The sequence below is a fragment of the Aedes aegypti genome, chromosome 3 (genome assembly GCF_002204515.2).
Source record: "Aedes aegypti strain LVP_AGWG chromosome 3, AaegL5.0 Primary Assembly, whole genome shotgun sequence".
NCBI lineage: Eukaryota > Metazoa > Arthropoda > Insecta > Diptera > Culicidae > Aedes > Aedes aegypti.
This window is the reverse complement of record NC_035109.1, coordinates 316508845-316531534: the sequence shown is the minus strand read 5'-3', so window position 1 is coordinate 316531534 and position 22690 is coordinate 316508845. Positions and strand designations below refer to the sequence as shown.

The following is a 22690-nucleotide window of genomic DNA, read 5'->3' as shown; positions in this document are numbered from 1 at the left end:
TGAATCTCATGTTTGCGAAACAACCTGTTTATCGATGTTTCTTCCGCAACATCTTTACCAGATAAAGGATGGATGCCACACGATTAGTAACTCTTGTCGATGATGACGTATTTGCACTGGATTTCTTTCTTCCTTAGAGGTAACCAAGCATTGATGGCGGAGATCAGCACATCTTCGCGAATGGTACGTAACTCGAACTTGAATACACGTTCAGGTGGACGCTCTGCAAAGGAGAATCCGGTTTTTACCGAGAAAAGCCGTACAACGAAGCATATCAAATTCGCAGGAAGCGGAATAGCTGACTGACTGAGAACTAGGAAAGCTTAAAGCATCTGGAGGGTCCATCAGGGTCATTGATCAAACTTGGCTTTCAACAACTGGTAGAGTTATTCGTTTAACTTTAAATTTGTTTGGATGCTGGTTTGAGTTCCATTTCTAGTCAAACCAAGATGTTGATTCCAATATCTTATTTCTAGCTGCATCAATATTTTCTAAAGTCGATAGTGATATTTCTGGAATAAAAATCTAGCCAGGATTCTGGTAATATTCTTGTAAACTTGTTCTTGTATTTGTTTTTCATTTGATCTAGTTTGAATTTTTTTCCATCGTGTTCAAAGACCAACAAAACAAGGTTCTATAACGACCAAATCTAATGCCTCCGTTTTGGAATCTTCTCCTACTGCAGCAGTTTCCTCGGTAAATAGGATGCGATACCCTTAACAACGGGCACACTTTTACGGGACTGCAGCCGATAGTATAATACCGGGTGAGGCATTATTCTGAAATGCGTCGGACTGCAGCAGCAAGTGCAATCAACAATGCAGTAGAGCCTGCTTCTTTCCTGTCTCATCCGCGCTAACAGGCGTATTCCGCCCCGTAACTGGATAGAGCTGCTACTGATGGTGATTCACATTCCCACATTTCCATAGCCCCGGAGTTTGAGGTGAGCACAACAACACCCCACACAATTTCTCTAATGACTACTGCAGTATTCCTCAACGAAGACGACTACGCTGCTACTGCAGGCCACAGCACCATCATAATCTTCGTCCGTCTGGCAGCCACAAAAGATATAGAGATCATGCGCGCTTTTGAAGGAGTTGTCCTCAGCCGCGTTCTTACGCAACCTCCCGGCAACCGCCGCTAACCGGATCGGTGGAAATCCATCGCGGGCGAACCCCATTGGGTTCATTACTCTTTTGATGCGTGTTTGCTCTGCTGATGCAGCTAGTATAGTGGGGTGAGACAGCAAAACTGCAGTGCCTTCACTCCCCGTCGAAGGTGACCCAAAAATAAAACAGTCCCCTCAATAATCTCTCGGACGACTCGGACCTATAGCGAGCGCAAAACGGTGTTTTCATGTGCCGCGCTCCTCGCTGCTGCGGTCTCGTCTTGTGTTGTTTGTCGTCGTGGCCAAGGCAAGGTAGTTGGCTGATATGCGAGAGTAGGGCGGTTCAAATGACAAAAAGAGTTTGAAATCCAATCTTCCAAAGATTGGTATAAGTTCATGTGGAAATTACCATGTAGAAATATAGAAAAATGTTCCAAACACTGTTAGTACTTGTAATATAAGTACAAAATCCTCATATCAAATGAAAACTCATTCTTCAAACCATAATAAAGCAGTTGTTAAAGACAGCAACTCAATGCGACGGATGGTAGAAGAGATATACATCAATTTATTTGCTATTGTTTAGCTCCTTGTGGAATTATAATCCAATCAACTTCCACAAAAACTTCACCTAAACTAGCTGAAAATGAGTTGGTTTCTTCTGCAACTTTCGTTTATAGCTTGAGTAATGAGGATCAATGATTCATACTTGGACTTTTTGGACCACTCTAATGCGAGAACCGTGCCGCGCGGCACATGATGTTGTTTTGAGTCCGATTTGACGAGCATGCAGCCCCCCGGACTGGACTAGCCTAGCCGATGTGTGAACCGTGGAGTGCCACCACCACAAGAGAGAAAGCCGCATTCGCGCCGCGTTTGCTTCACTGTAAACAAGGAAGAGCTCTGATGAGACTGATAGATGGCGGATGATGGTACGGAGCGCCAACTCTCCCCACGCGAAGGGGGCAACGAAAGGCAAAGTGGGTGCGAAATTGGGAAAGTCACAATTGTGTCTAAAAATGGATTTGGTGTTTTTAGAAAACAACAAGTGTGAAACGAACGGCGGAGAGTTTCGTCTAGGCCACGCTACATACGGTTTCCTATGGAGCGTAGTGTTTTTGATACGGGCGCTGTTTTGAGTAAATGTTTTCGTTGCGGATTGAAGTGATTGATAGCCGGGAAGCTCGGCCACTACTAATTGCAATGAATGGAAACGGGTGTTCCAAGAGGGGTATCAAATGCTACATCTTCCTAATGTTTTCGTGTTGACCTTAAACTAACGGGATTATTGACGGATTCAGATGGGGCCATCCTTAGGTGAGTGGTTAGAATCCGCGACTACATAGCAAAGTCATGCTGAAGGTGTCTGGGTTCGATTCCCGGTCGGTCCAGGATCTTTTCGTAAAGGAAATTTCCTTGACTTCCCTGGGCATAGAGTATCATCGTGCTTGCCACGCGATATACGAATGCAGCAGAAGCAGCTTTATGGGATGCACATTCATCGACTAGATATGGACTTCGTAGATAAGACTGTGTCAAACATTTGACTGGTGCGATAAAACATTCCCTCGGAAATGGATACGGTCAAGACATCTATCTATATTCAGCAAATTGCGACAAAAAGCTGTTGGAAGTATGATATAGGATGCAGTCGTGTATATAGATGATACACGATTCAATACAACAGATGATGAAGCATGTCGACTGTCTACTGTTCTCTCCCAACAATCTATAAGTGATTTTCGAAGGCATCTTTTATACTCCGGTCGTCCTTCTACTCAGAAACCTCTCTTCAACAACCTGTTAGATATGACAAAGCCGATCATTTTGATCGGGATATTTTCCGGTAATCTTCAGTAATCAGCATATCAGACTTTGAATTCTACTGGGAATGGCCCGTAGACATCACTGAATTTTCGTTGCTACATACGTGTTCCGTGTTCAACAAGAAATGAACTCAAAGTTAGAACTGATTATTAAAAGCATCTCAACCATGAGTCGATCGTTTAATATGACTTCTAACGGTCATTTTTCTAGCAGACATTGAACGCCCTTCGGTGTCTCCCAAGGTGCTGTAGAAAGCCCGATGGTGATAACGTTCAGTACTTTTTCTTTCCGGACGATATAGGGTTCGATACAGTAGGAGGATCCACGCCATGGAAATCTGTCAGTGTAGATCGAAGATCTAGACCAACTCCGTAATAAATCATATAAAACAATCCACAGAACGGAACTACCATCTGGGGACAATCAATTCCTTGAACCGATAATGCGGGATATATGGATCTAACTTTGCATTGATGAAGGTTGAGTTGAGCGAACAAAGATAACGGCGTGCTATGCTTTGAAAGTGTACTATGAGCAATCAACAGCAAATATCCGTTTTGAATCCGAAGGTCAACGAGAGTTTGAGATTTTGTGGTGCTGGATTAAATACTATTCGAGAGGTTGATCAATGCAAAATTTAAGCTTGCGGAGAATCTGAAAATTGCCATGATGTTGAGAAGCATGTCGAAAATATTATGTCTGGGATGCTCTCGAATCTCGCAGAGGGTTACGACTAGGTGGTTAGTTGCGTCGACGACATTGATAGCAATGCACGGAACTTAGAGACGATAGTGGATACATAAATTTGACTGAGGGCTGAAGCTAGGCGAATTGGACTGAACATCAATGTGTCGAAAACGAAGCACATGACAGCGAGGGGCTCAAGAAATATCATGGCCCGGCCCTACCATGAGCTCCAGAGGCGTGTTGTGACTGGAAATCGCGCCTACCTCTAACTTCGCAGAACTCTTCAGCCGAGTAAAGTCCGCACTCAAAAAAAAAATGCACCATTTTTATCCGCATGTAACTTTTTTGTCCGTGGGTAAAAATTGATGACAATCTGGATAACTATATTGGAGTGTATTGTTTACATGTGCAAACTTTCATAATAATCGGTTCAGTGAGATTATTGAGAGGACATCGAAACAAGAAGAAAATTGCCGACTGCAAGCATGAGATGGATCGGAAGACAACTGGGACTCACCCATACAACTGTCTCTTGGGTGGTAAAATTTTTTAAGGAGTCCCAGACGACCGAGCGGCGGGTTGGAGGTGGAAGAAAATCGAAGACAGCTGACCCTGTGAAGGCCCGGAAGGTGTTGGATTATTTCAAGCGTAATCCGAACCTTTCGATTCGCGACGCGGCTCTGAAGGCCAAGCGTTCCACCTGGCTCGTTCAGCAAACCATGAAACGAGCTGGGCTTCTTGTATTCAAGGTCCGGAAGGCACCAAACCGGCGTGATTAATAAACCACGGCGGCCAAATCCCGCGCAAGGAAGCTGTATCGAGGTTTACGAAACCGAAATGTGTGGTTATGGATGACGAAACCTGCATCAAGGCAGACGCAAAGCAGATACCGGGGCAGGAGTTCTACGTTGTCAAATCATGGTTCGATGTTCCGGAAGACATAAGGAAGAAAAAAATGTACAAATTCGTCAAAAAAATACTTGCTTTGGCAGGCCATATGCCAATGGGGAGTAAACCGTACATTACAACAGGTACCATCAACAGCGAAATTTACCGCACCGAGTGCTTCCAAAAGCGTTGCCCTTCCTGCGGTCTCACGGAGGCGAGACATTATTTTGACCGGATCTGGCATCATGCCATTACGCGCGGTTGACGTTGGATTAGTACAGTGACAATAACGTTGTTTTTGTACCAAAAACTGCCAATCCCCCAGATTCACCAGAAATTCGTCCGGTGGAAAGATTTTGGGCTATAATGAAGGCCAAAGTTCGAAAATCGTCCAAGGGGCTGGAATTGAAGAAAGCATGGAAGAAAGTGACCAAAAACGTTGGCTCCACCATTTCACTGAATGTAATGAGGGGTCTTAAGGGAAAGTTTCAAGAAAATCCGACGTAAAATATTTTTTTGGTAAACACTTTCGTCTGTTGCATTTTTTCGAGTATAGGCGTTATCTACAAAACGCAGGTTAGACCTTTACTTATCTATGGGCACTAATTATGGATACTACGTGCAAAGGGTTAACACGCCTGTTGAGTTTTCGAACGAAAGGTGTAGCGGACCATCTGTGAAGGAATACATATAGAAGACGGAACGTGGAGAAGGCGAATGAACCATGAATTGCATTAGCTGCTAGGAGAATCAACCATCGACCACAACGTAGAAATTGAGAGGTTGCGTTGGGCCGGGCATGTCATTGAGAGAGCCGGATAACAACCCGGTGAAATGGTTCACGAAAACAATCCGATTGGCAAAATACGTCTTAGTGCGCAGTGAGCGAGATGGGCTGATCATGGACGATCAGCGGACACTTCACACTTCACGTGAGTTGTCACAGACAGCTATGGACCGAGTTCAATGAAGACTATAAGATCAACGTTGACAGAAGGTTGACTCTCATCTATATTATTGTATACCGAAATGTCCGATAAACGCTCCTTTTTAGCCAGACAACAAAATGCCACCACGATTTGGAGGAAGAGGTTTAAGTTATCTACACACTAATTGGAATTACTATAAGCTCGTTCAGAAGCGGGAACTAAGGAAAGAATCGCACAAACCTATGAGGAAGAAAGTTAGATCAAGTGTCCCATTGAATTCGACCAAGACGAATCGCAAAGTGTGAAATCGACTCGTCACAAAAATCCGTTCCGATGCCAGTCAAGCATTGCGCCGCGCCGGTTAAACCGGCTCTCGTCCGGCGTGTGAAAGTCGTCACTTTTTCATTGCAGCGCCACATGTTCGTCCGACAGTTAGTGAGATGAGCAACACAAATAAAAAAACATGGAAGTCATTTCAGTCCCACACTTGCCGGCCGAACCGATGCCAAATCGAGAGGAAATTACGGACTCCGAACTAACTGTGGATATATCGACAAAAACCGGTGGGTTTAAGTGCATTTAACTGCAATTTATCGTCGGTTTTTTTTTCTCGTCCTCCCTACGTCCACCTCTTCCGCTTTCTTTCGCCCCAAAAGCCGGCGATTCCAAATTGGAAAATTGCTTGTTTCATCGAATCGTGCGGCCACACGGCGATTGGTCACCGGAAGGAGGAGGGAGATGGCGGCCCAATTGGCGAAACAGATGATCGTTTCCTTAATATGTTGCCTTCGTTCGGTTGATATCTCAATCTTGGTTCGGAGAACTCGGACGGAGCCGCTCTTCGCAAATTACCTATTACCAGGCGGATAATTTGCGACCGAGGCGGGGGAGAAGAGGGCGAGCCAGCAGCAACCGGAAATTTTGATTGATGACGCGAAATTTGGTGTTATACACACTGTGTGCCGGTCCAATAAAAACCGAAATAAATTTTGTATTGAAGAGCCGCGCGCAGAGCACGTTCGTAAACCATCTGGTAATATTTTGGCAGGGGAAGTTCTCGCTCTGCTCCTTCCTCCCAGTATGCATCGTGGATGAGAACTGTGGTTTATTGAGGAGAAAATTTTGGATTTTTTTTGTTTGTTAGAATCGCATCAATCACAAATCGGTTGCCGGCGGTTGTTTTCGCAGCGACTGATTTATGACACCTGATTGGAAAGCTGTGTTTATTCGAGGATGAAAAAGGAGAGGGGTGCTAATACTCGTTTTCGATGCTTATTAGGATAACAGACATCGAGGGGCTGGGAGCAACGCGAAACAGGTGAATGATGATAGTTTGAGAAGAAATGTGTTTCCCTGTTGATGGATTGAACGCAGAAGTGTTCAAGAGAAGAAAGTTATTTGTCATCGATTCTTATAATCGTTGAACAGCAAAGTTATGGGTTTTCCTTTCCCTCCATAAATGCCAACGTTGAACAGGGGAATCGCCGTGAAACCGCAAACACCACTCGGGCGCCCACACCGTTTGCGCGTGGGACCTTGCCACAATCCGTCCAAATTGGAAATATTCGAAACGATTCCACTGAAACCTCTTTCTCTCCGTCTCTCTTTCCACAGGCCGATCAACTTACAGAAGAGCAGATTGCCGAATTCAAAGAAGCGTTTTCGCTGTTCGACAAAGACGGTGACGGCACAATCACAACCAAGGAACTGGGAACCGTGATGCGATCGTTAGGCCAGAACCCCACAGAAGCAGAACTGCAAGATATGATAAACGAAGTCGACGCGGACGGTAAGTGCCCTATGCTTTTTTATATTATTGTCGCGCCGAGCGCTTATCTCATCCGGACGACGGGCCGATCTGGGTCATCTGCCGGCCGCCGGCCCAGGGAAGGAAATGCGAATCGATTAGGTTTTTCCGGGGTGTTTGTTCGTGGTTTGTCGCTGGAAGCGGCCTGAGAACATGTTTTCTTGTCAAATGAATCTATGTTTGGGGATTACTTTAAACCAGGGATGAGAAAAGTACTGGAGCAAACATTTACCGCCTCTACATTTACATCTTTCTACACGACCATCAAAATCCAAAGCAAACCATGACGGTTCAAAACAAAAAATGTCACGGCTCTTCAAAAAATGTAATCTTCTTCTTCCTAACGTTTTTCAACCCCGAATGCGAAATGACTCGAGCACAGTGGTGACACGATTTTTGCGGTTTTCGGGGTTTTGCATTTTTGCTCGATAAAGGCAGTATGAAATTGAACTTGTTTATATGTATCGTAACGGAATGATTGTGGTCTTTCTGTTAGAGCTAATAGATTTCAATTAGTTGAAAACACAAGCGAAATATTAGCGATTGAATGATTTAACACTTTTTTCAATCATTCAGCTTGGAATGGCTGCCCGAAAATGGTCATAGTGGAGAGACAAAAACAGTCAAGCAGTGTGTGAACCGTTGGCAGCGCAACGCCTGATGGTATTGATGCTGCTGCTGCTTTGTGATTTGATGGAATGGCAGAATCGATGAACTGTGGTGAATTGTGGTCACAGTTCCCAAGACTGCTTTAAACAACAGAAAAATAGAAAAAATGGTCGATTCTGATATGAAATTTTAAAAGAAACAATCGCAGGAGCATAATACTGTGGTAGAATACACGGATCAACCCTGACACTATACTCGAATAGCCCAGAAAACTATGTAGTGTCGGTAGCCAATTGAAATAAGGATAGGAACAACACTATGGATTACTTGTTCCGATGGTAGAAGTCCATCACACAGGTGACCACAAATTATCATGCAAAAGGCGCATCAGCAGTGCAAAGCAGAAGGTTTCCTACAAAAAAATATTGAAATGGGACTAATTCAAACGCCTTGGGCAACTAATGGTTGCTTCATTGTAGAGCTCTGTACGACCAAAGTTAGATCAACGCCGAACAGTGGTTCTTATAAATCGGGAAAATTTATTCCCCGACAATCTAGCAAGATAGGGTGCAGCCTTATGTGGTGTTTCTGAGTGTACTCTTAGGAAAACTTTGGAAATGTCCATGGTAGAATCCAATTGAAATGTTTCGGATACATCCAAGCAGATAAAAAGATTCCTAAAGCCTGTAGTCCAGCAAAAGATCGGACCATACTGAAGCTCGATTGAAGAAATCTCAAAGTTATAACAGTCCTGAATGTAGTTTTTGTCAAGCCGAGATCGGTAGTGCTGAAGTTTTACTCTGTAAATGTGGAGCAGTGCTCAATTAAAGAATAACAACGTATAATATAGTGTTATTAGAACATTTGGAACTTTGGCAAAGGAGACCTAAGAGAATAATATACTGCTATCAACCACTGTCCATCACATCTCAATTGTGAGAGGATATTTGATAAGCACTAAATAATAAATAAGTCTAAACTACAATACTCCTACATAATCGAAGCCTCTAACCACTATTTCAACGAGAGGCGACTCGTAACCTCACTTTTTACCTGTTCTACGAATGTAAAAATGGGTAATTCGGCAGAATTATATTCAGGGTGGCCACCGAACCGGGAAAAACTGAAAAAGCGGGAAAAAGACGGGAATTTGAATCCATCGGGACAAAGACGGGAAAAACCGGGAATTTGAGATGGTCACCGGGAAAATCATTCTGAACGAACATCTTCAAGCTCTTAATCTACAAACCATCAAAAATAAGTTGTAGAAAGTTTATATGGTTGATCATATTGCCATCTGTTTTCTTGGATAAATAGGTTTTAAACATGATTTTCTTGAAGAAATAGTCTAGTTTGCTACACTAAAGTTGGTTGGTAATGTTTCGTAATACTTCATGATTTTTTTCTCTTACTAACAGGGCTTGATTTTTACTTTAACTTATCTGACTCAGAGTTTTAAAACTTTTTACAGAAGGTTTAAGCACTCAAGCATATTTGATTCGTAGTTTTAGTTATTTTAGTATTTTAGTTTAGAGCGGCTTTGTTCCATCCTCACCTTAAACTTATTTACTTCAGTGAACTCTTCATATATATGAAGAAATAAAAGAACAAACATTAAAAATTGAAATACTTTTAATAGGGTAATAGGATGCCCAAAAGGGATATATCTAGGTATTTAAATTAAAAATGGAATGGTGTTTGTATGTCAAGAGTTGGCTTGAGAAAGGGACGACTGGTTTGAATGATTCTTTTACTTTTGTTTTCCTCAAGGGTTCCGACGTGTTTGAGTGGAAGAACATTTTTCAAAATCCTCCAAGAAAGTTGAGAGAACGGGAAATGCGAATTTGACATAAAATTCGGGATTTTTTTTCAAAGCCTCTACGGCCTACTGGGCAAAACGACGTTTGCCTGGACATCGAAATGTTTAAGTGAATCAAAAGTGCCAAGAATAGCAGCAATAGGGTGTGAGTGATAGAATCCCACTTTTAAGAAAATCGACTTTTAAGTTTTTTCAACAATTTTTCATTCCATACTAATTGTATGAGAGCCAAAAAAACACAAGTCAATCATCTACGAATATTATTTGTTTCTTATTGGACGGAAAATCACCTAAAATACCGTTTAAAAGCTTAAAGTAGAATTTTTTGGTATATTCAACTAAAAAACCGATTAATGGGTTACTTATTTTTGCGTTCGGGCTCCTCAATAAAAAAAACCGGACAAATTTTGAAAATTATACCGGGAAAACCGGAAAAATGCGGGAATTTCAAAACGGATTTTTGGTGGCCACCCTGTATATTATAAAGTAAACAGTAAATTATTGGAATCGTCCTTTCTAACAGACCTCTTCTCAATAGATGCATGTTTGTTGCTAAAATTCAAGATTTTTTTATTCGTGGAATAGGTAGATTTGATATTAGGGAATCGCCACTGATTTCAACATGCTTAATGGAAGTGGAAAAAAACCTGCAACTAGAAGATAACGCATCAACATTTCTCCTAGAATCACAATCCCGGCATACCTCCCGTTCTATTTGCACTCCAGCGAATCCGGTATATAACGGCAAACCAATGAACCCCTCCGCTCCCGCGAGTCTTTATCGAAATCGTGTCGGTTGATTGTCTATTGGCGCTTGGCAAACACCGGCATGTTTCCACAACTTGTACTTACACTTTCTACGAAGAAACGAACCTGAATGTGTAGTTCGCCACGGATGACTGTGTACATTGAATTACCCACCGCGTTCGAGAACTGAACTTTGGCTTTCGTCGCACGCCGGGTAAACGTGGCCGCGTGCGTGGGTGTAACAAATTTCCAATTTTTTGTTCCTCCCTCGACCAACAACGACGGCGATTCGAACGAAAAAATGCGCGAGTTGTCAATGGGAAAGCAAACATTCCAACACGTGTACGCCCGAATTCTCTGTATTAGCCCTGGTTGGCAACAGCAGGCAGCGTTTCCATTCGGTTGCAGAGGCCATTGTCCTCTGGGAATTGTTTGTCATCGTTGTTGACGGCAGTTCATGGGGAAAAGGTTAACATTTGGGGACTTGAAGTGGTCCGGGGAGAGCAAATCTTGTTATCGCAAGCTTAAAATTGGTCATTTGCCAGCAAAACCGGATCCGGCAACAACGGTCCGGAAGAAGACACGACAGCGAACGACATTGGTTTTTATGACTCGCCGCCATTGGGATTGTGTGTTGTGTTGTGTGGGAAACTAGATTCCTTTTTTGTCGGAAAAACAATCATACCGCTGTGATACGGATGGTCCGGATGGACAAGAAAGGATCCGATAAGGGAAAAGCCATTAAGCGGAAATTGCTTCCCCCTACTGAAAAGTTTTTGCTCAAACATTTTCCGGGGATTTCCGGAGGTGATGTCGTTTTTGTGGGAAGAGGGTTAGACTAAAAGTTGTTAGCCTATCTCTCATTTCGGAGATTAACATTTTGAAAAAGGTTCGAACGGAGCCCCGTGTCAATGTTCGCTTGCTAGTGTTTAATCAAGACAAACCAATTTGCGTGGAATCCATTAAAAGGAAAAAATCAAATGGGTTTCTGGGAAGCATTGACTGTTTACTGACTGTTGCTGTGATTCCTATAGCAATTAGCTACAATGTTGAATCGATTGCTTCCTGCAATCCGATTGAAGCATTCCGACTACGGTAGTTGAAGCATACAGCGCCGACGCTGCTACAGTTGACCTACTTTTCATTCCAACCAGGTCACTCCCTCGAAAAAAGTACCTCTCTTACCGAAGAGAGAAGCACACTTCTACACAGAACCGAATCAAGGACCTTCCCCACAATTACACAAGCCAGGGGTAATGGCGCCCCCTTTTGCGGAACTGTCAACACTTTGCGTTCTCCGCTTCGATTGTCAAGCCGCCCGATCATTAATCTTGTCATCGTTTGTCGTAGTCTTTGGGCTCCGTTGCCGTTGTTGGTCGGTAACAACGTCCTGTCCATTTCAAATGAGCGTATGGGGCGAGCGAGTGGCATTGTAGCGCCAGCTCCGGTCATAAAATATTTAAACAATTCTCGGTCGGAAATCAAAGCACATTGCACCCCGGACGGATATTCTCGGTATCGGTGGATTCCGCCTGCCGGAGAAATACATTAACTCTAATTAGCGAATGGCATCAATAAATCAATGCCATCTTTCGCGTTACCTTGACGGACGGTTAGCTCATTCAGTGCCGTCCGTTCGAAAGGGGATTGGAGCGGTTTTCTCACGATGTCGAGGATTTGGGGGGTATTTCGATTACCGACACAGAACCAAGCAAGTAAACAAATTTCGGCGACTAACGTTAATCGCATTCACTTCGTAGTCTGTTGGTTGTATTCGTTTGTTTGGAGAAAGTGGAGCGTCGTGGTGGATTTCTAATGGGGTGTTATTCTAAATGTTGATATTCTTATTTTATTTGTAGCGTGCGCGAAGCTCACAATTTACTTTGTTCTAAGTAGGTGTCTAAAGTTATAAGCTAGTTACATTGATAATTGTCTCCAGTCCGAAAACTGCAACACATCCATCCTGTGTTGCAGAATCTACGCCAAGTTAACATAATCTACGAATGGCTACGCAGCCTCCCCCTGAGAACTTTAGATCAGTTCAACCCAGCCTATGGACATGCCCTATATCAACTGCAGCGATTTGCAACAGACAGGATGTCCCGGGCCCGATCCATCTGACAAACCATTCGAGTCCTCTGTCACCATAGAAGATGGTGTCTCCATCCATGTCGATAGCCTGGTTCAACCACATGCTAGATGAGATAACAGAGGATCATATGAACAGGACGCCAGTTGTCATTGCTGGCAATTCCAATCCCTAAGGAGTAGAATGAGACAGCCGCTTCTCCAACATGAGAGGATGGACTCTACTGAAAGCTCTCGCAGAGATCAACATCTAGTCAACAAAAGCACTACGATAATTTATCCATAATCGGCTAAGAGCTACGTTGAAAGACATACCTAATTGGATAAGAGCTGCCTTGAGAAACAGAAGCTTTCGACAGAGACCTTGTAAGCCTTATTGCTGACGAACTAGTACCAGTATTGACGCGAGCTTGTTATGTATCTACCGAGGAAAAGCGACCACCGTTCAGTTTGTTGCTGAGATATTACAATTGCCGAGCTTTATTGTGGCTGTCTGCATGCCAGAATAAGGATGCACGAGGGCCCGTACGTTTGATGAAAGAGGAGAACATAGTTTAGAGTTCATGCCGACAGAGGCCAGGTCGCAGCCCGGAAACACTGGAGTACATCATCAAAGGACTGCTCGCACAGCACGAACCAACGAACTGGTCGACGACTTTGAATGGCGAAGAGAACATGTAGAAAGCTTTCATTATCAACGAAGAGTTCACCATGGTGACAAAGAGCCTGAAATCACTAAGACCATCCAGTACTTGCAACATGGTCTGGAAAACAGAAAGCCAAGGAGATACCGAATATGTTCCGTACCATGTTGTAAAAGTCTATGAAAGGTGTCTTTACCGAGCAATGTAATCGTCAGAAACTGTTGTTATTACTCAAGCAGGGTAAATCATGCGAAGAGCCATCGGCCTTTACATCTATCTATCTGGTGACACAGTCGGTAATCTGCTGAAGACAATTATCTCAAATAGTCTGGCAAAGTACCATATAGCGAAAGAAATCAATCAAAAGCAGATCCACAATAAAGATGCTATTCGGATAATTGTCGAGGCAGCTAAACCGGCGATAAACCAACACAGCAGAGGTAATCGCTACTATGCAATCGTCACGTGCAGCCCACAGATCCTCAGACGGTTTGACTAACATTGACTCCGCCCTCAAGTTAGTCAAACCAATTTATGTTGATGCAACCGTTTGACCGACTGTGAAAGTTCGTTTCAGCAACACGATATTTCTTCGCATGTTTTGAACGATCCCGGCAGGTCTAGTGAATATGTTATTGTTATTTTTTCGAATAATCGTAGTAAGTAAGAGCAGAACTTTCTAAATTTAAATACCGGAATAAATGAATATTGATGAGGAATCCCAGTTAGATATACAGTATTGGACAAAACATTTGCAACTTTTACGATTTTCCATACAAAATGGTCAACTTTGGAGGCTCAGATCTCAGTTATTTGTGGACCGATTTGAATGAAATTTGTTTAACTTTAATTTTAACATATATTTTTGAGAGATTTTTCTAATCACGAGTTAAACAGCAACAACGGTTTGACCAAGTGAATTTTTTGGTATTTTTTATAATTTACGTAACTTAAAAAGTTGAAGGAATATCATTAAGATGTCTTCAGCGAAGTTGTAGATTTAGACAATATGAACAAGTTTGCTAAAGACAGTTTATGTGTAGGGCTTTCCTATTTTCAGATAAATCGTTCATAATTTTTCGTCAAAAATTTCACTTTAGTCAATCCGTTATTACTTTTGAACTCGTGATTGGGAAAATCTCTCAAAAATAACGTACTGTGAAATTTTCGTTAAAATCGGTCCACAAATAACTGAGATCCAAGCCTCCAAATTTGACCATTTTGTATGGAAAATCAAAAAAGGTGCAAATGTTTTGTCCAATACTGTACTTATTTTTCGATTTCGGCTTGTAGTCACAATCAAAAGCGTTGATAATTTTAGTTAATAGCAGACGTTTCTATCCTATAGTTTGGATCTTCTTCAGGGCTAAAAACCATGAAATCGAAACATTGGCAATTAACGAAAATTATCAACGCTTTTGATTGTGACTACAAGCTAAACTCCAAAAATAAGTTCATTAAATACCAGTCAAGATCACTAAAATTCCAGTTATAATTCACACGAAGTATTCCGGCAAAACTCTGAAATTATGAGGGGTTTCTGTTGGGGAATATTCTGAGCAGTCATCGATATGGAAATGGCTTCTTGGAGCTTACTAAGACTGCCTCCAAGAATTCATCCAGAGATTGCTATAACAATTTCTTTAAAGATTCTTTCAGGAATTCATCTTGAAGTTAGATCCAAGTATTCCATCACGCGTTACCCAGGAATCACATCACGAATTATTTCAGATACTTCTCAAGGGATTCCTCAAGAACAGAAATTGAATCCTGAGAAAATTGAGAAACTCTCTCACGTATCGCTCTCTGTAAATATCATAACATGGATAACAGGATTTTTTTCCTGCGACTCCACCAGAAATTCTTCTAGAAATTTTTAAAGAGGTTGCTCAAGAAATTTCTTCCACGAAATTAATACAAGAATTTCCATCAAAAATTCCACCAAGAATTTCCAGGAATTGTTCCTTAAATCGTCCAGTGATTTTTCTTGTGATTTATCTAGAAATTCCTCCTCCAGAAAATTCTTCAATGAAATTCCTCTTAAAATTCCTACAGAAATACATGCAGGTATTCTTATATTGGTTATATCCAGAATTTACCCAAAGATTCATCAAGGAATTCCACCAAGAATTCCTCCAAGGATTCCACCAGGGAGCCTCCACGGGTTCCACGAAAAATACTGCAAAAGAATTCATCAAAACTTCCTACACGGGATACTACCAGGAATTCCTTTAGAGATTCCGCTTGCATTTTTTGAGAGGTTCTCCCAGGTTATCCTCCGGTATTCTTATAGGGAATCTTTAATAAATTCTTTTATAAATTCCACCAGTGTTTCCTTCAAAGATTCTTCATTGTATCTCTGAAGGCACCCTACGAGGCATGCGTCCTGGGATTTCCACAGGAATTACTTCAATAATCTACAATAAATTTCTCCAAGAATTCCTAAAGGAATTTATCCGTCAATTCCTTCCAGTATTTCATGAAAGATTTTTTTTCCAAGAAATCCACCAGAACTACCTTAGAGAATCCTTTGGAAACTCCTTCAGGGATTGCCTCAAAAGTTATTCCAAAAATATATTGAGGGTTTACTCCAAGAAATTGCTCCATGTATTCATGTTCAGAAATTAAAAAAGAAATGCAGAGATTCAACCTGAAGGCATTCAGAGAAATGTTTTGTTTATTCATCTGAGTAAAAATCAGTAAATAAACCTGGAGGAATTTTCAGATAACCCTGAAGAGAAATCCTAGTAAAACTTTTCAAGTATTTCATGGTAGAACTTCTGGCGAAACTCTGGTAGATGTTTCTAATGGAAATTCTAAGGAATTCTGATGGTATTCCCAATGTTAACCCTAGAAGCACTCCTTGTAGTCCTCCCTTAAGAAACTTTTCTAAAAAATACAGGTTTCGAGAAAAAAAAAACTGGTGAAGTCTCTGAAGAATTACTGGTGAAATATCCATAGGAAATTGTGGTCAAATCCCATAGGAAATTCGATATGGGATCATTGCAGCTCTTCGTGGCGGAATCCACGGAGGAACCTCTGGTGGAATTTTAAGAGGACCTTCAGAGAGAATCAGAGAAATCGCTCAGAGAAGAAGAGAGAATCAGAGGAATTTTTCAGAGGAATCTCTCAAATTACAAGTAAAATTTCGGATGAAATCCTTATAAGAAATTACTGGTAAAATCGTTGTACGAATTCCTGAATACCCCCCAGAATCCCTGGAGTTATTCCGCGATAAATTACTTGAAAAAATCCGGGGGAATCCCTCGAGGATTTCCGGTATTGATTCCGTAAGGAATTCCAGAAAGAATCCCTTGATGAATTCCGCGAGGAATCCTTTGAGAAATACCGGAAGGAATCTCCTGAGTAATTCCGGTGATGAAATCCTTATAATATCCTGGAGGAATTCCTGATGAAATCCCTGGAGGAATTCCTGATAAAATCCCTGGAAGAATACCTAATAACCCTTGGGAATCCTTGGAGATAATTCCTTGAGGAATTTCGAGAGGCATCCCTTGATTAATATCGGGAGCAACCCCTTTTTGAAATTCAGGAAGGTATCAAATATTCGAAAATGTACATTGAAGATGGCAAGCCACTCCCAAACTACATTTGTTGGTTCCTTGTGCATCTTCGATTATACTGGTCAATCACGGAGAAGCAACTACGAATTGTACAGTCAGATGCTTATGAGATGTTTACGTTCAAGCCAATAATCTATCTATATTTTATGTATTCTAGTATGTGCATTATCTGGTAGTTTTTTTATTTTACAGATCTGTCGAAGTGCATCCTTTATATTCTTCTAGATGACGGACCTTTGCATCCAAAGATCTTATAATAAGTGAAGATCTACTGAAGTCTTGGACCGCGATACTGTTACGTTATTTCAAACAGAAAATGATACACGAGCTCTATCTGACGAAATGTTGTGCTACTGAACCCTATATGGCCAATTCGTCACCATTTCGCGGATTGGAAAGTAGTGGCTAACGTTATAACAAATGAAAATAGCCGAGAAAACCTAGAAAAATAAATCTACAAGTTCGAGTAACCACCGACCGCTTCAATTGCTTCTATCGAACACCCAATCAGCCAACAACCGAACCCCCAAAAAATACAAAAAGAAGGTGAAACCGTGCACCCGGGACTGGTATAAAAACAACAAATTGATAAATAAACAATTTGAGTGATAGCTGGACTATTTTTAACTATCGGTGCCGGCGTTTGTGGTGGTGGAGTATTTGGATTTTCTCGATTTTCCTCCCTGCTTGGCAGCTCCGAATTGTAACACCTTGCCGCTTCCCTACCGCCCCATACCGTATCCCAAGAGCAGGACGGTTAGATGCGATCTACAACTGCTCGAAAGGAAAGGAATACAAATCCGCTTCCCTCCGCTCCGGAAGGTGCACCGTTGGTTACAAATGGATTTGCCCGAATCTTACGCCCACTCCAGCCAAAGCACTTATTACCGTTTGCCACGAGAATAGAGTAGGGTCCTTTGCGCGCTAACCCAAGGGCACTCCATCACACAACGTCGTAAGTTGTGTTGATTTTCTCGTCATAAAAAAAACGCTCAATAGTGCCAACTGAGGACCGCCCTCTACACTGCTTCTGCGTTCCTATTGCTTCTCAACGACAACAACAAGCGGGCAGGCCTTTCCTTGATGTGAAATGACGTTTTTACCTTAGCGTTCAAAAGGGAATTTATGTTTCTTTTGTGTGTACCGAATTGTCCTTCGAAGGCAAGAAACACCCCTTGAATGGCTTCCCTCTCGAGGTTGCTGTTTGTCAGGAAGAATGAATTGCCTGACCTTCGGGGGAACCCCCTTGGTGTAGCGAACTTTGTTCCCCAACGGCGACCTTCTTTTCCCTTCAAGAGCCTTTGGAGTGACAGAGTGAAGGTTTCGCGCTTGTTCGACTACGGCTTCCGTTGACATGTTTTCTCACACACATACAGTCGTCGCCCTCAAACAATGAATCGCAATGCATAGGAGTAGTCATTATAATATTTCAACAATGCTAACGAACTTCGGAAGTCGGCAACTGTGGAACTGTTGCCAAGGCTTTCTCCCACCACCTGCAAGCTGAAGTTGAGTCGTGTATTTATTTTTGCATGGGGAAAATAGTTTCGTAGGAATTTGCCATGCCAGCAAAATATGCATAATTTATGATAGGAATAAAATGTCCTTTCTCCAGTTCACGGGAACGACCACCGGGAAGTGGACAAAGCCACCCGGTTGCACAATTCGTAGAAGTTTCCCAGTTTCCGACAACCGCCGGTACAAAAGAAACGAGCGATGAAATGAGATGCAAGGATTATTCGGAATGATCTTAATCCTCGCTGGCATAAAGGAAAAATCTCAGGAGAAAATGCAAATCACCACAGACGCCCGGTCGACGACAGCTTCGGATCGTTTTGTATAATTTATGTTCCCATTTAAACGGATACCGAAAAAAAAACCATCAAACGCAAATTGATGGTTTACTCCATTCGATGAATCCACAAAAGCTACAAGAACCCAGCAATTTGTCAATCAATCATTGATTGATCTCGACAGCAAATAGGAAATGGATGATGAAAACCCTTCGAAAGGCGTAATATATCATTCCGATGTGTACTGCGGAAAATAGTTTTCCACTGGGAGCCTAGGAGAAGGCTTTGCCTGCTCGATACGGATGAGTATCATCTTCGCTGAGACACACAATCAAAGCGACTTTTGGTATATCCTTTTTGTACATACTTACTCGAAGCTTTCGAGTAGCACCAGCGGAAACTAACAAGAAATGATGCGCGAATTATACATGCTATCTAGTCACAAACGTTAGAGATGTGAACCGATACATCCGTCACGTAGATTTAGTCGGCGCGCTACTTTTTCGATTATACCACGCTGAGCCGATACTTTTCCGAGTCATTTTTATAGATCGACTGAAATTCCAGGCTGACTCATGGCTTGATCCGTGAAGGCAATGTCCTGACGAAATCTTCAACGCGTTCTTGGTTAGATCTGTAGCATTTACCTCTCTGGATCTTGGTAAATGTCTTGCTGGATTCTTCCTTGAAAGCCTTGCCAGATTTCTCGAAATTCTTCCCATATCTTTGGTAATTTCTCTCGATAGTTTGATGGATTTCGTGCAAGATTGCCGATTGCCAATACTTATGTGCCTCAGATTTGTGATTATCCTTGACAGCTTCGTCTAGTGACCTTATGTGGATCCTTGCGAATTTCGATCATGATTCCTGCTGGATAGCTTTCGTGAAAATATCGACGGATCCCCTCCAGCATAAGAAGGAAGCCTTCTAAGCATTTGAAGACATCTTTCACCAGATTCTGAAATAATTTTTTAACAGTTTTCTGATCACAGGTATTCACAGTTCTGTAACGAACCATTTTATTTGGACTGAAGAATTCCTTAGCTTCATGACAGGATTCCCTGCTTCTGGAGTTCATTTGTTTCGGTAGAAAATTCTCAGCTACTAGAACAAGCCTTTTCTAGAATAGAGAGTTTGTTCTTTCAACATCTGGAGGGAGCTTTTCATAGTTTCTTTGAGCTTGTTTAAGCTCATGATGAAATCTATCAAGAATAGGTTGTGATTGAAAAAAGATAAAATTTGATATCTTAAAATCTATCTAAATTATAAATTCTGCTGACTATGACGATACATTCAACACTAAAGTTAAAATTACAAATCTTCATCGATAAATTTGATAAATGTAGGAAGAACCTGCGATGTTTTTCCGGAAACTCGTATCTCCTATCTTTACGCCAGAACGTCAATGGCCATATTCTACATCTATTTTTTTCAATTTCAAGAATCTGATTGCAACTCTTCCAAGCATTTTTATCGAAGCCTTTGAGTGCGATTTCCGATAAAGTGCCGGGCTGGATGACATTGAGAACCGTTTCTAAGATGAAGCAAAGTCACTGCTCAAAGGTGCTTTTGTAGGTCAAGCTCATGCTGACGTCAAGGATTTCCTTTGATTGAGGTGGAACCGCGGTGGGATCCATTATTTTCAGGTTGACTTGCTCCGCAAAGTGTTTTATTCCGAACGATACGAAAACGTTTCATTCCGGAATCGAAAACAAAGGATTTTTTTAATAAAAATTAGACAAAACTGTTGTTTTAGTGGTTTTTTATGAATATACATTTGATTATAAATACAATTGTTCATTTCTTAACATATCGTCCGAATTTTTCATACGAACACCCCATTTCACTAGAAAAGCCACTTCTACCGAGCGACGCCTTTTTGTATGCTTCGTTAGGCAAACACTGCTTTTCTTCAAAGGAAACTCCTCTGCTGCTGCTTTTCTGTGCTATGCTTCCCAACTGAGTTCTTGAAACATCCCGCCGTTCAACTGAATGACACTGGAAAATTGAATTTGAATATAAATTTAATATCGAGAGGTGCTTGCTGCAATGCTTGTGCAGTCCCACGTAAAGGGGGGTGCTTTTTCCAAGATATCCCAAAATAGAAATATGTGCCATCATCCTCATCTTATGCATATGTGTGTAATCATAGTGCAATGGGGACGTTTCAATGTGGGCTTTCACACGTTTGGATGTTCAGGAATGTTAGAGAATTTAGTTGATAGCACGAGGTAAATAAGTTAACGCCAATGGTGATATGGGTGCTATGGGAAGGAACATGAAATATCTCATTTAGCTCTTAATTTCCGTAAGAATAATTATTCATAATTGAATTGGTTGAAATTTGTGCGAAAAGCTGATCGTAAAAAAGTGTTATCGAAAAAATACACATGATGTTTGAAATATGTTGAATATTCTCGTATATTTCTGTAAATTTACGTCCCAACTGGGACAGAGTCCGCTTCGGAGTACGTTCATAGTTAAGCACAGAAAGCTGTTTTTGCAGTTTTTCCATTTTTTACATTTGTATATAGTAATAGTGGGCAAGCTTAAAGATACTCTGAGTACTTGAAAATCGACAAAATTTCCAGTACGAAAAGATCCTTGAATGTTAGGGATTTAATTTCGCTACCATCAATATGGTATGTATTGCCAAATAGCTTCAGGTACCATTGAGCAGCTAAGAAGCTTCTATTGGAAATCAATCATTTGGCGAAGCAGAATTGACCTAAGCTTTTTCAACTCCAACGAAATATTCAAATTATTCCAAGTTTCCGTTCATTTTTGCCCACTGTACACTGTGAAAGCGGTGAAGCAATAGAATCCATTAGCTACTTCGGAAATCAACTGAGCTAACTGTGAGTATGTTAGGATTTCAACTGCACGTAAACCATATCTTATCGACGGCTAATGAAGCCATTTGAAGACGATGATGATGACGATGGTGATGAAGAATGATGATAATGGTTCAAGTGGAAATTGAAGGGATTTTGTTCGATTGCAGGTGGTGAAGTAATTTACAACCCCTCCTTAGAAGAGCAGTGGGTGGCGAATAAGAGGCGAGTCGTTGTATAACCTCAATGTCGGCGGAAAGAGGTTTACTGCAAGACATTCGGGTTGAATTATGTAACAACCGTTGAAGAGTGCTGGCGGGGATGTGGAAACACATTCAATTACTTGCACTTGAACGAGTTTTTGTATATTAGATTAGATATCCGAATGGAGGATGTGCTCTAACAGGGCTGGTAACAGGCTTCTTTTCAGAGACTTGGTCACTACTTCAATGCAAGACATTGAAAAGTCTAGGTTTAATAGAAGGTCGCTTAAGTCTCTTTAAGTCTTTTTGGGGTTTCCAGACACTTCTTCTGGAATACATTCGAAGGCCTAGAAGGATCCTAGAAGGAGATCTAACGTAAAATTTTTCAAGAAATATTTTTGTTAATTTTTCTAGAAATTCTTCCAGAGTTTTTTAAAGGGATGCTCAGAGAAATTTCCCCACAATATGCTCCAAGAAATCCTTAGGCACTCTAACAAAGACGAAAATTCGTCTTTACTATGTACTGCCTTCAGCAATTTCTACAGGGATTACTCTGGAAATTTTCTCATAGACTATCCCAAGGTTTTTTTTCAGATATTTTTCCACTAATTCTTCCACCTATTTCTCCAGTTTTTACCCAAGGAGATCTTCCAAAGGTGCTTCCAAGAAAATCCACAAAGGTTTATTGCACAGTTGAAGTTTTTGTTAATTCCCTATTAAAGAATGCATGTGCAAATCGATACCCTCGACGAGGGTTCAAACTCATTCTGTAGGGATATATCGTTCTCTGCACATTACATACCAAAATTACCAATTTCGATTACGTCAAATGATAAAATGATTGGATTTCTCCGCTTCCCTTAAACCATTCCTGTTCAACCTATTGGAAAGCATTCATTCGAAATCAAATAGATACAACCCATCCTCGGAGCAAGCATTCCTGGAGCATGTCACCGCTGCTGACAGCTCCTTGACAAGCTCTAACGCCCCCGTTCTTTTTTTCCTTTTCATAGTTCTGCTGCCCAAAATTGCACAGAGCACCCCGAAAAAGACAAGCACAAGAGGAATCACCTTACAGCAAAAAGAAAAAAAACCTCTAGCAATCGAAAACCAACGAGAC

At 41.5% G+C, this 22690-nt stretch overlaps 1 protein-coding gene across 1 annotated transcript in view; it reads left to right on the top strand.

Annotated features, from left to right (window-relative positions):
• The window catches only part of LOC5580239 (calmodulin), an 83387-nt gene that overhangs the window by 19652 nt on the left and 41045 nt on the right, over window positions 1–22690 (top strand). The window contains exon 2 of the mRNA XM_001662381.2: window positions 7057–7231. Coding sequence (XP_001662431.1) covers window positions 7057–7231 — 175 coding nt within the window. The remainder of the gene's footprint in view (window positions 1–7056; window positions 7232–22690) is intronic.